The sequence below is a fragment of the Gopherus evgoodei genome, chromosome 11 (assembly GCF_007399415.2).
Source record: "Gopherus evgoodei ecotype Sinaloan lineage chromosome 11, rGopEvg1_v1.p, whole genome shotgun sequence".
Taxonomy (NCBI): domain Eukaryota; kingdom Metazoa; phylum Chordata; order Testudines; family Testudinidae; genus Gopherus; species Gopherus evgoodei.
This window is the reverse complement of record NC_044332.1, coordinates 13,305,430-13,320,176: the sequence shown is the minus strand read 5'-3', so window position 1 is coordinate 13,320,176 and position 14,747 is coordinate 13,305,430. Positions and strand designations below refer to the sequence as shown.

At 44.1% G+C, this 14,747-nt stretch overlaps 1 protein-coding gene across 1 annotated transcript in view; it reads left to right on the top strand.

Moving 5' to 3' along the window:
• SPAG16 (sperm associated antigen 16) overlaps positions 1-14,747 on the top strand; it is an 844,823-nt gene that overhangs the window by 3,321 nt on the left and 826,755 nt on the right. Inside the window, 2 exon segments of the mRNA XM_030579560.1 lie at positions 1,479-1,525; positions 3,963-4,061. Of these exon segments, the coding sequence (XP_030435420.1) occupies positions 1,479-1,525; positions 3,963-4,061 (146 nt within the window).

The window sequence follows — 14,747 nt, the reverse complement described above, 5'->3', positions numbered from 1 at the left end:
AAAATATAATACAGCCAAGGACAATTTTCCAAATAAACCAGGGATTTTAGGAGGCACTAGCAGGTGTACAAATATCTGATTCAGGCAAATAATCGCAGTCAAGTACAAATAAATAAGTAGTACGCATACATTGGGCTCTCCTTTATAAAAAGTTGAGCCTTAGTATCCATGCTGTGCAAATAGGACCTCACTTTTTAAAGTCTTATTCACAAGATATCTTCCCCAGACATAAAGTAGCATCATGGTCACTTTATATACAGTGAAAGGGTGAAGAGTGAATTGATCATAGGGTGTCTAGCTTTTAAAAAATGATTCTTAGACTACTTACCAAACTCAATCAACCAAACTCCTGACCTCCCAAATCAATTCTGCCACCAGACTTCCTCTGCTTTGCTGTTCCCTACCAATCTCCAGAGCAACTTAAAAAAACCAGTGGTTTCCCTGTTGTATGTTTTGTTCCCAGTAACTCTTCTCCCACCCTCACCGTCTCATCTTGTGAACACTAGAGCAGCTGCAGCCACTTAGCTCTTTCTGCCCCTCTAGTAAACAGTTAGTGGTCCCTGGACCACTTTGCTGCCCAATTCTCCCCCCACCCCTCCAGTTAAGAGCATGAAAAGAACAAAGTTGGCTGATAATGTAAAGCCTCCAGCACTTGCCTTTGAAAGCGGGGAGCTGAGACTCAGGAGTCAGACAGCTTCTAAACTTTTGGAAGGTTGTTCAGTTTCCAGTTCTTCAGGACAGCTCTTCAAAATCCTGTCCAAAGGGCAACTGTTCTCAGCTACGTTCTCCTTGCCCAGCTCATTGGGCACATGGGCTGTTGCTGGGACACTTTGCTAGAAGGAGATTATAAAGCATTCATTGAAACACACACCTCTCAATCCTCCCATTAAAATCAGTTAATCCTAATGTAACTAAAGGAGATGTAAGACTGTTAAACCAACATAACAGAAGCTTCTGTGCTCAATTTACTGTTATTTTTCCCCCAAAGGGTGGATCCACAGATGTGCATTGGCAATATCAGATCTCTAAACCTCATAACAAATGGTTAGTTTTCTAAAAGGATGAAATTCACCCAGAGGCATAATGACAGTGAAAGTCCCCTGTGCAATATAGCCACTGTGACTATGTACCTGAGAGTGGAGTTTGGCCTGCTGTTTATATTAAGCACAGCAACTGGCATGCAGCTATAGCAGAGCAAATGGGTGGTATTTTAATGCTGTGCAATCCTGCAATGAAAAGTTGGAGTGTTAAATTCTGTTCTTGAATGAGCGACATGCCTTTCTTTGGAGCTGTGTATGGGCATCCAAGAGCCAAAGTTAGCCCTAAATATATGAAATTTGGCCTTACCTAGAACAGGGGAGAGGCTGATAATTACTGCTTTATGAATAACTGCTCTTTTTTAATGATCATATAAAAATTGTTTTAATTCCCATTGGAAAGCACCATGTCAGCTGTTTTAGACTTGACAAAACATACAGAAGTTACCATTACAGAAGATTCAGAAGATGATTATCAGTATGAAGAGGTAATTTACTTAATAATAATATTGCCAATAATAAAAATAGCTTTTTCTTTTATAGTGCCTTTAATCAGTAGATCTCAAACCTTAGGAGATAGTCTTAAGAGAGATCTGTATTGTAGTATCCATCTCTTTTTTTTTATTTAAATGCACCAGTCACTAAGATATTTTAGCACCAAAGAAGAAAATCCTTTTTTATGAAGCATACTTTAAAATATGCATGGTATTAAGCATATATTTTCATTTAATAAAAAGAACTACTAACATTTGATTTGTCTTATTTCCATTTAGATAATTTTTAAAAGGTAACAGTAACTCAGTTTAGCTGATTTCAGCTTATTCATAGTGAGCTAATTTCAGCTTATTCATTATTAAATATATTTATATTATTACATAATAATCCTTGCTTTCTTGGATATTGTTTTCGGTATAGTAAGGTATTGGTCTTTGATATAAACAAAGTCCTCTAACTAAAGCCTGTGCTTGATCTCTTTTTGAATTGGAGTTGTGGGAAGCAGTGTTAATCCCACACTGGTGAACAAAGTGTTAGTAGGAGCTGGAGAGCTCAATTAGCCCATCTTCCTGCACCTGGAGGGTGTGTCAGGGTTGATTTGTTATCAGACCCAGCTGAGGAGGAGCAGGGTTGTCTCACTAACCAGGGAAATGAAAACTACAAGAGGGGATACAGGTGTGAGGGCTACAGTTCTCTTATCCTGGAAAAGGAATTATAGGGTAGCTGTAGGAGAAGAGCTAATTTTGTGCTTAGGACTGGAGAAGTAGCACTTCTAAGCAGGGCTGGTGCAACCATTTAGGCGACTTGGCGGTCACCTAGGGCACTAGGATTTGGGGGGCAGCTGGACCTTCGGCCTCCCTGGTTGCCGTCAGCATTTAGGCAGAGGGAGCTGGGGCAGGGGAGTGCGGGGAGGGCCGCCTGCAGCAAGTAAGGGAGAGGCAGCGCACAGGGGAACTCTCTGCCCCAGCTCATCCCTGCCCTGCCTCCTACCGAGCATGCTGAGGCTGCTTCACTTCTCCCATCTCCCAGGCTTGTGGCGCCTAAGCTGATTGGTGCTGCAAGCCTGGGAGGTGGGAGAAATGAAGCAGCCATGGTGTGCTTGGGGTGGAGGTGGAGCAGGGGTGAGTGGGGGCGGGAGGCGTGCCTCAGGGTGGAGGGTGGGCGGTAGGGAGCTGCCGCGGGGGGGGGTACCTCAGGACGGAGGGGGGTGCCTTAGGGTGGGGTCTCGGGGACGGGGGAGGGCACAAGGTGGAAGTTTTGCCTAGTGCGCAAAACATCCTTGCGTGGGCCCTGCTTCTAAGGAAGTTGTATTGGTTGTGGATGTTCTATACCAGGATGCTTTAGGGAACCTAGTGGGATTCAAATATCAAGTCTGGAGGGACAGAAGCTGCGTTAGTTAGGTTTGGTTTCTCTGGAATTTTCTGTGCTTTGTTGGTGAAGGCTGAGCGAAGCCTGGGAATTTCTCTCTGAGAGAAGTGGACTGTAAAGGAATCTAGTATGAGCAGAAAATGCTATGGTGGTAATTAGCATATATAGGATACTACTCATGTGAGACAGTGACAGCTCTGAAAGGGTGAGACTTCTAAGGGACTTGCCTGGAGGACCAAGTTGTGAGAAGATGACACCACTGTAGGACTGAAGCAATGGTTCACAGAAGGTGCTAATGAGGTGAAACTATTATACCAGGTTGGGCCAACTGTGATTCCACTCTTCCCCAAATAATCTACCATGTCAGACAGCAGACTTTCACCCTAAGCCTGGTGAAATCCATGAGAATCTTTCCACTGAGCCTCAGATCAAGTGCTGAGAGACCAGGGTTGAAAGTCTATCTCCAAAGGAGTCAATGGGAGTTTTGTCACTGATTTAAATAGGGCAAGGATACCACTCTGAGCAGGGACGGCTCCAGGCCCCAGCACGCCAAGCACGTGCTTGGGGCAGCATGCCATGGTGGATGCTCTGCCAGTCGCCGGGAGGGCGGCAGGCAGGCTGCTTTCGGTGGCACTCCTGCGGAGGGTCTGCTGGTTCCGCGGCTCCAGTGGACCTCCCGCAGGCGTGCCTGCAGAGGGTCCACTGGTCCCGTGGCTTCAGTGGAGCCGTGGGACCAGCGGACCCTCCGCAGGCACGCCTGCGGGAGGTCCACTGGAGTCACGGAACCGGCGACCGGCAGTGCTTGGAGCGGCGATATGTCTAGAGCCGCCCCTGACTCTGAGAGTCTGTATGTATGTGCTTTTTAAAAAAATAAATATTGTATGCTTCAGTGCCAAGTAGAACAATAATCAGTTGTGTAATTATAAGACCAAGCTTCTAATATGGCTACTAGCATAAGATATTTTTTTTAACTGTGTGCTTTTTGGACTTAATTATATTCTGGAAGGAAATGTAATACATTAAAATATGCATTGATGTGACTTTATTTATATTTGTGTTTAGGTTCCAGCAGATGATGATTTTAGTCTCGTAGAAGGAGATGAAGATCTGGTAAAGGCTTTGCAGATAATACAGGAACAGGCTGAGGATGCACAAATTATAGTAAGAGTTTTCAAAATACTGTTAAGAATCCATCAGTAATCAAACTGATTTCTATTGGCTTAAAGTTTAGACATTGAACACTCTTAATTATTGAATATAAGTATGGCTAGAGCCTTTTACACTTCTTATGGCATAAATATCTAGAAACATTTAGATATGATGTAATTATGAGAACAAAGCTTAAATAAATTCATTTCCATCCACCCTGATATTCCTCTATTCACTGTTTGCCTGTCTTGTTATATATTTCATGCATTGCTCAATATTTCAAGGAAAAAAGTAGACTTAATTCACTAAAATGTGTTAGGATACTTTTCTCTAAATGGAATGAATTAGATAAAATATTTAGGCCCTGATTCAGCCATGTTTCATTGAAGCATGTCCTTTAATCACCGTTTAACATGGGCTTAAATGCTTTGCTGAACAGGAGTAGAATTACTCACATGCTTTTATAAAAAACCAAAAAGTATATACCAGCTGCTTGGCTGAATGAGAGCTGTGATCAAATTATCACCCATTTAACAACTAGTATTAACTTTAGATACTTTTACCTTTTACAGTTTGATTTTTGAAACAGCCATAGAATACAGTGTAGTGGTGTGGTGGGATTATAAGTTTTATATTCATAGCACACACCCATGTGTTAATTTTAAAAACATAAATACTCTTGTTGGAAGGCTGTAACATGACACTACTTTTTTTTTTTTAAGAATTCAAAATAACACCAAGAACCCCAAAATGGTTGGACAAAGCAGGGTGCTCGCTAAAACAGAGAGGCTGAACTCAGCCCTCCCTACTCTAGGCTGGATCTTAGCAAAACTTCTACTGCTGCTAGGACCAGATCATATGCTTCCCTACAGAGTCAGCCAGCTACCCACCTTTAAGTGGGACTAGGAAAATCCTTGAGAATATGAATTGATCACAACTTGAACAGTTTTTTTTCAGTATACCATAGGGACTTCAGATGCTATTTCCAGTTGCAGAAACATTACTTGGTTTGGCTTACTGTGGTCACATAGTGTAGGTACCTTTCCTTTTTATAATTTTTTTTATATTTTCATCATTTATGCAGTGAGTGATTGTCATAATCTTTGTTCTGCAAAGGCAAATGAATGTAACTTTTTTTTTAAATGAAAGTGACTAGTTCTCAGTGACAACTGAGGGAAGAGTTATTTATTGTGTGCTTGTGTGTGTAAAAAAACTCATCAGTTCTGTGGTCAGTATTAAACCTTGGATGAAAAAATCTGAAAATAAGAGGTACATCTGAAAGTAGATTCAGTTTTTAAAATGTGTGGTTTTTGAAGCATAGGAAATATTTGAAATTCTTCGCACATCAGCTGTAGTTACGTCTGACTGTGCACCGTGACACTTAAAAAAAAATGGAGACTGTTGCTAATCTAATCTTTTGACAGTGTACAACTGCCTAATCTTTCAGATGTTTCATAAGTGTTTTTCTCTTGAATTGTAAGACTGCTACACAGGAACTCTTGATATGATATACTTGGGGTGTGTATATATGCCCTATATGAACACCTAAAACTTCCTTCAGTTTCGACAGCAAAAAGCACCATGCCCATAGTTAGCTCAAGTTCAATATGATTTTGTGTTCTAGCTAAAAGGTTTCTCTTTGCTTCTGGACTTGATATTGAGATATTTAATACAATTTTCACTGTAAATCATAATTTTTGCCAACAGCTTATGTCGATTTTCATTAGATGGTAGGATCTGTAGTGCAAAACAAAGGTATTTTTAATCACACTTGTTGGCCTTAATGCTTTCATAATTAAATGTTTACTGCATATTTTATGTATATCTGCTAGGTTGTTCAGTGCTCATTTACTAAATAACCCAGGTGTTGAAGCAAATGGTTTTGATGACTCAGCAAGTACTAGTTTTCTCTCTGATTGCCTGCTGAATCAATATCCTCACACTGTGCTAAGAAACTCTCATCTTTATATGAAGCAAAACTGAGGCAATGAATATCTGTAGCCTTGAGATTTCCTGGCATGTTTCGCAAGTGGTAATCCCTCTATCTTGGTTGAATTCCACCATAAACTAATGTCCTGGCACACCTATGCTTCCCCTGTAGCTTCAGTTCAATTGCTGTATATTTTAAATCCAATATAATAAAAGAATTTCATCCACTATTTAAATGAAGGCTTTAAGGAAATGCAGTATTTATGCAATTGTGGTGCATAGATCAATTAGGTATCCAAAGTATAGTAAAGCATTATACTGCCTACACCCTCAACGTAGAAATCGTGGTTATTTATAGTTTGTGTCCATGGCTTTCATTTTCTTCTAAGAAGATCAAACATAGGCATTAAGCAGAGAAGCAATTGTCTTAATTTTAATAACTGGCACTTTTAGTAAACCAAGGCTTCTGTGTGCCAAACAGCTAGGATGTGTTAATAGCCATAATCTTGGGCAGGGGTGGGCAAACTTTGTGGCCTGAGGGCTGCATTGCATTTCCAAAGTCTGGGGCATGTGCCTCCTCAAACAGCCAGGCATGGCCTGGCCCCTTCCCCCTATCCAACCCCTGTTGCCTCTTGCCCTCTGGGACTTCTGCCCTCTCCAAACCCCCCCCACCCTGACTGCCTCCTACTGCTCCAACTGACCACTCCCCTCTCATTCCTGACTGCTCCCCCCCCCAGGACCCCTGCCCCATCCAAGCATCCCTTCTCCCTGTTCTCTGATTGCCCCTGGAACCCCTGTCCCCAGCTGCCCAATCCAACCCCCTCCTCTCATTCTTGACTGCCCCCAGGACCCCCTACCCCCATTCAACCCCCCTGTTCCCTGCCCTCTGACTACTCTGACCCTATCCACACCACCACCCCGAATTCCCTTGCCCTCTATCCAACTCTTCCTGCCCCCTTACCGTGTTGCCTAGAGCACAAGTGGCTGGTGGTGCTACAGCTGCTCTGCCCAGAGCACTAGGGCAGGGAGTCATGCTGCTGTGCAGCACAGAGCACCAGGTCAGGCCATGGCTCTGCAGTTGCCCTGCCTGGCAAGAACTCACAGTGCCGCCGCCGCCCAGAGCATTACACTGGTGCTGGGGTGAGCTGAGGCTGTGGGGAAGGGGCTAGCCTCCCTGGGGCAGGAGCTCAGGGCTGGGCAGGAGGGTCCTACGGGCTGTAGTTTGCCCCAGGAAACTGCCGACTAGTTAGTTTAACTTCTGTACCAGGGAAGATAATGGAGCAAGTAATTAAGGAAATCATCTGCAAACACTTAGAAGGTGGTAAGGTGATAGGGAATAGCCAGCATGGATTTGTAGAGAACAAATCGTGTTAAATCAATCTGATAGCTTTCTTTGATAGGATAACGAGTCTTGTGGATAAGGGAGAAGTGGTGGATGTGGTATACCTAGACTTTAGTAAGGCATTTGATACGGTCTTGCATGATATTCTTATCGATAAACTAGGCAAATACAATTTAGATGGGGCTACTATAAGGTGGGTGCATAACTGGCTGGATAACCGTACTCGGAGAGTAGTTATTAATGGTTCCCAATCCTGCTGGAAAGATATAACAAGTGGGTTTCTGCAGGGGTCTGTTTTGGGACCGGCTCTGTTCAATATCTTCATCAACGACTTAGATGTTGGCATAGAAAGTATGCTTATTAAGTTTGCAGATGATACCAAACTGGGAGGGATTGCAACTGCTTTGGAGGACGGGTCATAATTCAAAATGATTTGGACAAATTGGAGAAATGGTCTGAGGTAAACCGGATGAAGTTTAATAAAGACAAATGCAAAGTGCTCCACTTAGAAAGGAACAATCAGTTTCACGCATACAGAATGGGAAGAGACTGTCTAGGAAGGAGTACAGCAGAAAGGGATCTCTGGGTTATAGTGGACCACAAGCTAAAAATGAGTCAACAGTGTGATGCTGTTGCAAAAAAAGCAAACGTGAGTCTGGGATGCATTAACAGGTGTGTGTAAGCAAGACACGAGAAGTCATTCTTCCGCTCTACTCTGCACTGGTTAGGCCTCAACTGGAATATTGTGTTCAGTTCTGGGCACCGCATTTCAAGAAAGATGTGGAGAAATTGGAGAGGGTCCAGAGAAGAGCAACAAGAATGATTAAAGGTCTTGCGAACCTACGAAGGAAGGCTGAAAGAATTGGGTTTGTTTAGTTTGGAAAAAAGAAGACTGAGAGGGGACATGATAGCAGTTTTCAGGTATCTAAGAGGGTGTCCATCAGGAGGAGGGAGGAAACTTGTTCACCTAGCCTCCAATGATAGAACAAGAAGCAATGGGCTTAAACTGCAGCAAGGAGATTTAGATTGGACATTAGGAAAAAGTTCCTAACTGTCAGGTTGGTTAAACACTGGAATAATTGCCTAGGGAGGCTGTGGAATATCTGGAGATATTTAAGAGTAGGTTAGATAAGTGTCTATCAGGGATGGTCTAGACAGCATTTGGTCCTGCCATGAGGGTAGGGGACTGGACTTGATGACCTCTCGAGGTCCCTTCCAGTCCTAGAATCTATGAATCTAACCAGCACAGTCCCAGTGCGAGCTAGAGCTAGAGCTAGAATCCTAATTTACGCAAAGCAAGCAGGATTATGATGGAGGTGTTTCCTCTGGATGTATTTTAATCTTCTTTCTATATAAAAATGATGTAGAGCCTTTTAAATGGATAATCACTTCTTCTATGTCTTGTCCAAGAACTTATGATTGGACAAGTCCTAGAGTCTAAGAATCTAGATTTTTTTTTTCATAAAAGAAAATAGCTTTGGATTACCTGAGGCTGCAGGAACTCTTTATTTCTGGATTCTTCTTTTGTGTCCTATGTGAACAGTCAAATTCCCTTAAAATTAATTTGTATTCCACCTTCATAGATTTCATTAAATTTGAGCCTACTGTCCAAAATTCTGCACTTTCTTGTTTCTTTCTTCCTTCCTTGCTTCCAGCTGAATAAGTTTTGAAGGAATCTCTTCTAATGCATTTTCTTGACAGTCTCTGTTTTATTACCTCCAGTCTTGTCTGGAGTTTCTTTTAGCATGCCTTGGACAGAAAATTCTGATAACCAGCAGATGGTACTGTGACAGTGAAGCAGTCCCAAAGTTTTTATTGGGCAGGCTTGCTATCCCCATTTTTTGGGTGGGGAAACTGAGGTTCAGGATAGATTAAGTGACTAGCCTGGCATCATACAAGAAGACTGTGGTAGGCCCAGGAACTGAACTCAGGTCTCTTAAAGTCCAGTCTAGTAGATGATCATTTCTACCCATACAGTGCTTCTGAACAGTTCCTTGCCCAGGCCTAGCCCCTGAAATAACTCCTAAGGTATTAGCTAGATGCCACCGTACTATGTGAATCAAATTAATATAGCAGAGTCCCATTGACTATAGTGGGTTTTGCTAGGGATGAATTTGGCCCAGTGTTTAAAAACTGTCTTAAGCACCTGCAAGCAGCCTATGGTTGTGTGACCAAGAGATCTCCTGATCTTCATTGGTGGAGAGCATAAGGGGAGCATAAGCATTACAGGAATCCTCTGGGCATAGAATTCACATTGTGGTCCACCAAAAAGTCTCTTGTGAGGTCTCTAACGAAAGCCTGTTTCACACAGGTCATCGATATCATTGTGGAAAGCATACACTGATGTTAAGAACATAAGAATGGCCATACTGGGTCAGACCAAAGGTCCATCTAGCCCAGTATCCTGTCTACCGACAGTAGCCAATTCCAGGTGCCCCAGAGGGAGTGAACCTAAAAAGTAATGATCAAGGGATCTCTCTCCTGCCATCTATCTCCACACTCTGAGGCTAGGGACACCATTCCTTACCTATCTTGGCTAATAGCCATTAATGGACTTAACCTATATTAATTTATCTAGTTCTCTTTAAAACCCTGTTATAGTCCTAGCCTTCACAACCTCCTCAGGCAAGGTGTTCCACAGGTTGACTGCGCTGTGTGAAGAACTTTCTTTTATTTGTTTTAAAACTGCTGCTCATTACATGTGTAAGGAATTAAGTATTTAAACTGAATTATGTTTTTATGGTCTGTATCTAGGGACTGTTCAGCCAGCAAAAGTGAAAAGCAGGCTTTTTTTCATACAAACGTTTCTCTATTCACATATTAATTAAGTATAGTGTGGTGATTCTTTGAGTGCTTGCTCATGTCTATTCCATATTATGTGTGTATACTCGCTACGTGCACCAAGTGCCAGAAATTGGGCCCCAGCTCAAGTCGAGCTGTGAAGCCCATCCCATGCTTTGTCTGGAACTCCAGATAGTGGTGCAGGCCCCAGCCAGCTTCAGATGCTGTTGATACCTGAAGCCCTTCAAGCAGCTCAGGAGATCCTGACACTTCTGATGCTGCCCTCTCACTGACTCCCGCAGTACCCCGATCTCAGGGGAAACCCGCATTGGGACCTATGCATGTGTCCCTGCCTCAGCGGTACCATTCCTCATCGAGAGGAATGTCCCACCAGCATTCACCGTCTCTTCCCCCCACCCACAGCCGCCACGCTTCTGGACTGGAGAGGCAGGCTTAGCGGAGCCCTCTTTTGTCCGTGTACTGGGGGTACTGATCAAGGAATTTGCAGGGCTGCCCAGAGGATTAAGGGGCCGAATTGCTGCAGAAGACCTGGCACTTTGGCAGCGGGTCCCTGAACAGAAGGACCCCCCACCGCCGAATTGCCACTGAAGACCTGGAACTTCAGCAGTGGGTCTTGGAGTGCAAGGACCCCGTGCCATGGGTCTTCGGGGCACTTCGGGGCACTTTGGCTGCGGGTCCTTGAGCGGAAGGATCCCCCCTCACCGAATTGCCGCTGAAGACCCAGAGCAGAAGAAGCTCCGGGGGCCCGGGCCCTGCGAGAGTTTTCCAGGGCCCCCGGAGCTAGTGAAGGACCTCGCTCCAGGGGCCCCGAGAAACTCTCGTGAGTGTTTAGCAGATCAGGGATTGGACACAGCAGGGAATGTGTGCAAGACTTGGGGATTGGTTTGTGCTTGTTGCTAATCTATACTGAGAGTAAGGACTGGAAGCTTGTGTTGCTGGAGGCTAGTGTTTTCAAGGGTGATCTACAATGTAGAATCATAGAAGATTAGGGTTGGAAGAAACCTCAGGTGTCCAACCCCCTGCACAAGGCAGGATCAAACCTAACTAAATCATCCCAGCCAGGGCTTTGTCAAGCCGGGCCTTAAAAAACCTCTAAGGACGAAGATTCCACCACTTTCCTAGGTAACCCATTCCAGTGCTTCACCACTATCCTAGTGAAATAGTTTTTCCTAATATCCAACCTAGACCTTCCCTCACTGCACCTTGAGACCATTGCTCCTTGTTCTATCATCTGCCACTACTGAGAACAGTCTAGATCCGTCCTCTTTGGAACCCCCCCTTCAGGTAGTTGAAGGTTGCTATCAAATCCCCCCTCATCCTTCTCTTCTGCAGACTAAATAAGTCTAATTCCCTCAGCCTCTCTTCATAAGTCATGTGCCCCAGCCCCCTAATAATTTTTGTTGCCCTCCACTGCATTTTCTCTAATTTGTCTACATCTTTTCTGTAATGAGGCCCCAAAACGGATCCAGTACTACAGATGTGGTCTCACTAGTGCCGAATAGAGGACAATAATTCCTTCCCTTGATCTGCTGGTAATGCTCCTACTAATGCAGTCCAAAATGCTGTTAGCCTTCTTGGCAACGAGGGCACACTGTTGACTCATATCCAGCTTCTCATCCACTGTAATCTCCAGATCCTTTTCTGCAGAACTGCTGCTTAGCCAATCTGTCCCCAGCCTGTAATAGTGCATAGGATTCTTCCATCCTAAGTGCAGAACTGTGCACTTGTCCTTGTTAAACCTCATCAGATTTCTTTTGGCCCAATCCTCCAATATGTCTAGGTCACTCGACCCTATCCCTACCCTCCAGCTTATCTACCTCTTCCCCCCCCGAGTTTAGTGCCATCCGTGAACTTGCTGAGAGTGCAATCCATCCTATCATCCAGATCATTAATGAAGATGTTGAACAAAACTGGCCCCAGGAACAACACCTGGGGCACTCTGCCAACTAGACATCGAGTCATTGATCACTACCATTGAGTCTGATGATCTAACCAGCTTTCTATCCATCTTGTAGTCCATTCATCCAACCCATACTACTTTAACTTGCTGGCAAGAATACTGTGGGAGACTGTATCAAAAGCTTTGCTAAAGTGAAGGTATATTACATCCACTGCTTTCTCCTTATCTACAGAGTCATTTATCTCATCATAGAAGGCAATCAGGTTGAGCAGGCATGACTTACACTTGATGAATCCATGTTGACTGTTCCTGATCATCTTCCTCTCCTCCAAGTGCTTCAAAATGGATTTCTGGAAGACCAGCTCCATGATTTTTCCGGGGACTGCGGTGAGGCTGACCCCTTTGTAGTTCGTCGGATTTGCCTTCTTCCATTTTTTAAAGATGGACACTATCTTTGACTTTTTCCAATTGCCCAGGACCTCCCCCGCTCGCCACGAGTTTTCAAAGATAATGGCCAATGGCTCTGCAATCACATCAGCCAACTCCTTTAGCACTCTTGGATGCATTAGATCTGGTCCCCTGGATTTGTGCCTGTCTAGCTTTTCTAAATGGTCCTTAACCTGTTCCTTCACCACTGGGGGCTGCTCTCCTCCACCCTATGCTGTGCTGCACAGTGCAGCAGTCTGGGAGCTGACCTTGTCTGTGAAGACCGAGGCAAAAAAAAGCATTGAGTATGTCAAGGTTCCTTTCCCACTCTGAACTTTAGGGTACAGATGTGGGGACCTGCTTGGACACGTCTAAGCTTAATTACTAGCTTAGATCTGGTACACTGCCACCATCCAGAATTCCAGTGTCTGGAGCACTCTCTGTCCCCCTAAAACTTTCCCCTCCCTGGGTTGCCTTGAGGGACTTCACCAATTCCCTGGTGAACACAGATCCAAATCCCTTGGACCTTAAAACAAGGAGAAATTAACCGTCCCTCCTCCATTCCCCCCACCAATCCCTGGTGAGTCCAGATCCAATCCAAGAAAGCTTTTAATTAAAGAAAGAAAAGTAAAAATCATCTCCGTAAAATCAGGATGGAAACTACTTTACAGGGTAATCAGATTCATATAGCCCAGAGGAACCCCCTCTAGCCTTAGGTTCAAAGTTACAGCAAACGGAGGTAAAATCCTCTCAGCAAAAAAGGAACATTTACATGTTGAGAAAACAAAAATAAGACTAACACGCCTTGCCTGGCTGTTACTTACAAGTTTGAAACATGAGAAACTGATTCAGAAAGATTTGGAGAGCCTGGATTGACATCTGGTCCCTCTTAGTCCCAAGAGCGAACAACCCCCAAAACAAAGAGCACAAACAGAAGACTTCCCTCCACCAAGATTTGAAAGTATCTTGTCCCCTTATTGGTCCTCTGGTCAGGTGTCAGCCAGGTTTACTGAGCTTCTTAACCCTTTACAGGTAAAAGAGACATTAATCCTTAACTATCTGTTTATGACAGAGTACTTGAGCTTCTTCCACATCATCTGTCACTAGGTTGCCTCCCCCATTCAGTAAGGGTCCCACACATTCCCTGATCATCTTCTTGTTACTAACATGCCCATAGAAATCTTGTTATCTTTCACATCCCTTGCTAGCTGCAACCCTAATTGCATTTTCCCCTTCCTGATTACACCCCTGCATGCTCAAGCAATATTTGTATACTCCTTCCTAGTCATCTGAGCACCTTTCTACTTCTTGTAAGCTTTCTTTTTGTGTTTAAGCTCACTGAAGATTTCTTTGTTAAACCAAGCTGGTCATTTGCCATATTTGCTATTCTTTCTGCACATTGGGATGGTTTGTTCCTGTGCCCTTAATAAGGCTTCTTTAAAATACAGCCAGCTCTGCTGGGCTCCTTTCACTCTCATACTAGCCTCCCAGGGGATCCTGCCCATCAACCCTCTGAGGGAGTCAAAGTCTGATTTTCTGTAGTCCAGGGTCCATATTCTGCTGCTCCCCTTTCTTCCTTTTGTCAGGATCCAGAACTCTATCGTCTCATGGTCACTGCTGCTGAGGTTGCCACCCATTTCTACTTCCCCTAATATTTCTTCCCTGTTTGTGAGCAGCAGGTCAAGAGGAGGACAGCCCCTAGTTGATTCCTCCAGCACTTGCACCAGGAAGTTTTCCCCAACACTCTCCAAAAACTTCCTAGTATGTGTGTGCACTGCTGTATTGCTTTCTCAGCGGATGTCCGGGAGATTGAAGTCTCCCATGAGAACCAGGGCCTGTGATCCGGAAACTTCTGTTAGTTTTCCAAAGAAAGCCTCATCTGCTTCACCTTCCTTGTCTGGTGGTCTATAGCAGACGTCCACCGTGATATCACCCTTGTTGCTCTTGCCTCTAAACTTAATCCAAAGACTCTCAATAGACTTTTCTCCAGCTTCATACTGAAGCTCTGAGCCATCATACTGCTCTCTTACATACAATGCAATTCCTCCACCTTTTCTCCCCCGCTTATCCTTCCTGAACAGCTTATACTCATCAGTGACAGTGCTCCAGTCATGTGAGTTACCCCTGTTATTCCAATCCTTGGCTGTGCCAGGACTTCCAGTTCCTCCTGTTTGTTTCCCAGGCTTCTTGCATTCGTGTACAGGCACCTAAGATAACTCACCTCTACCCCGATATAACGTGACCCAATATATCACGAATTTGGATATAATGCAGTAAAGCAGTTCTCCGGAGAGGCAGG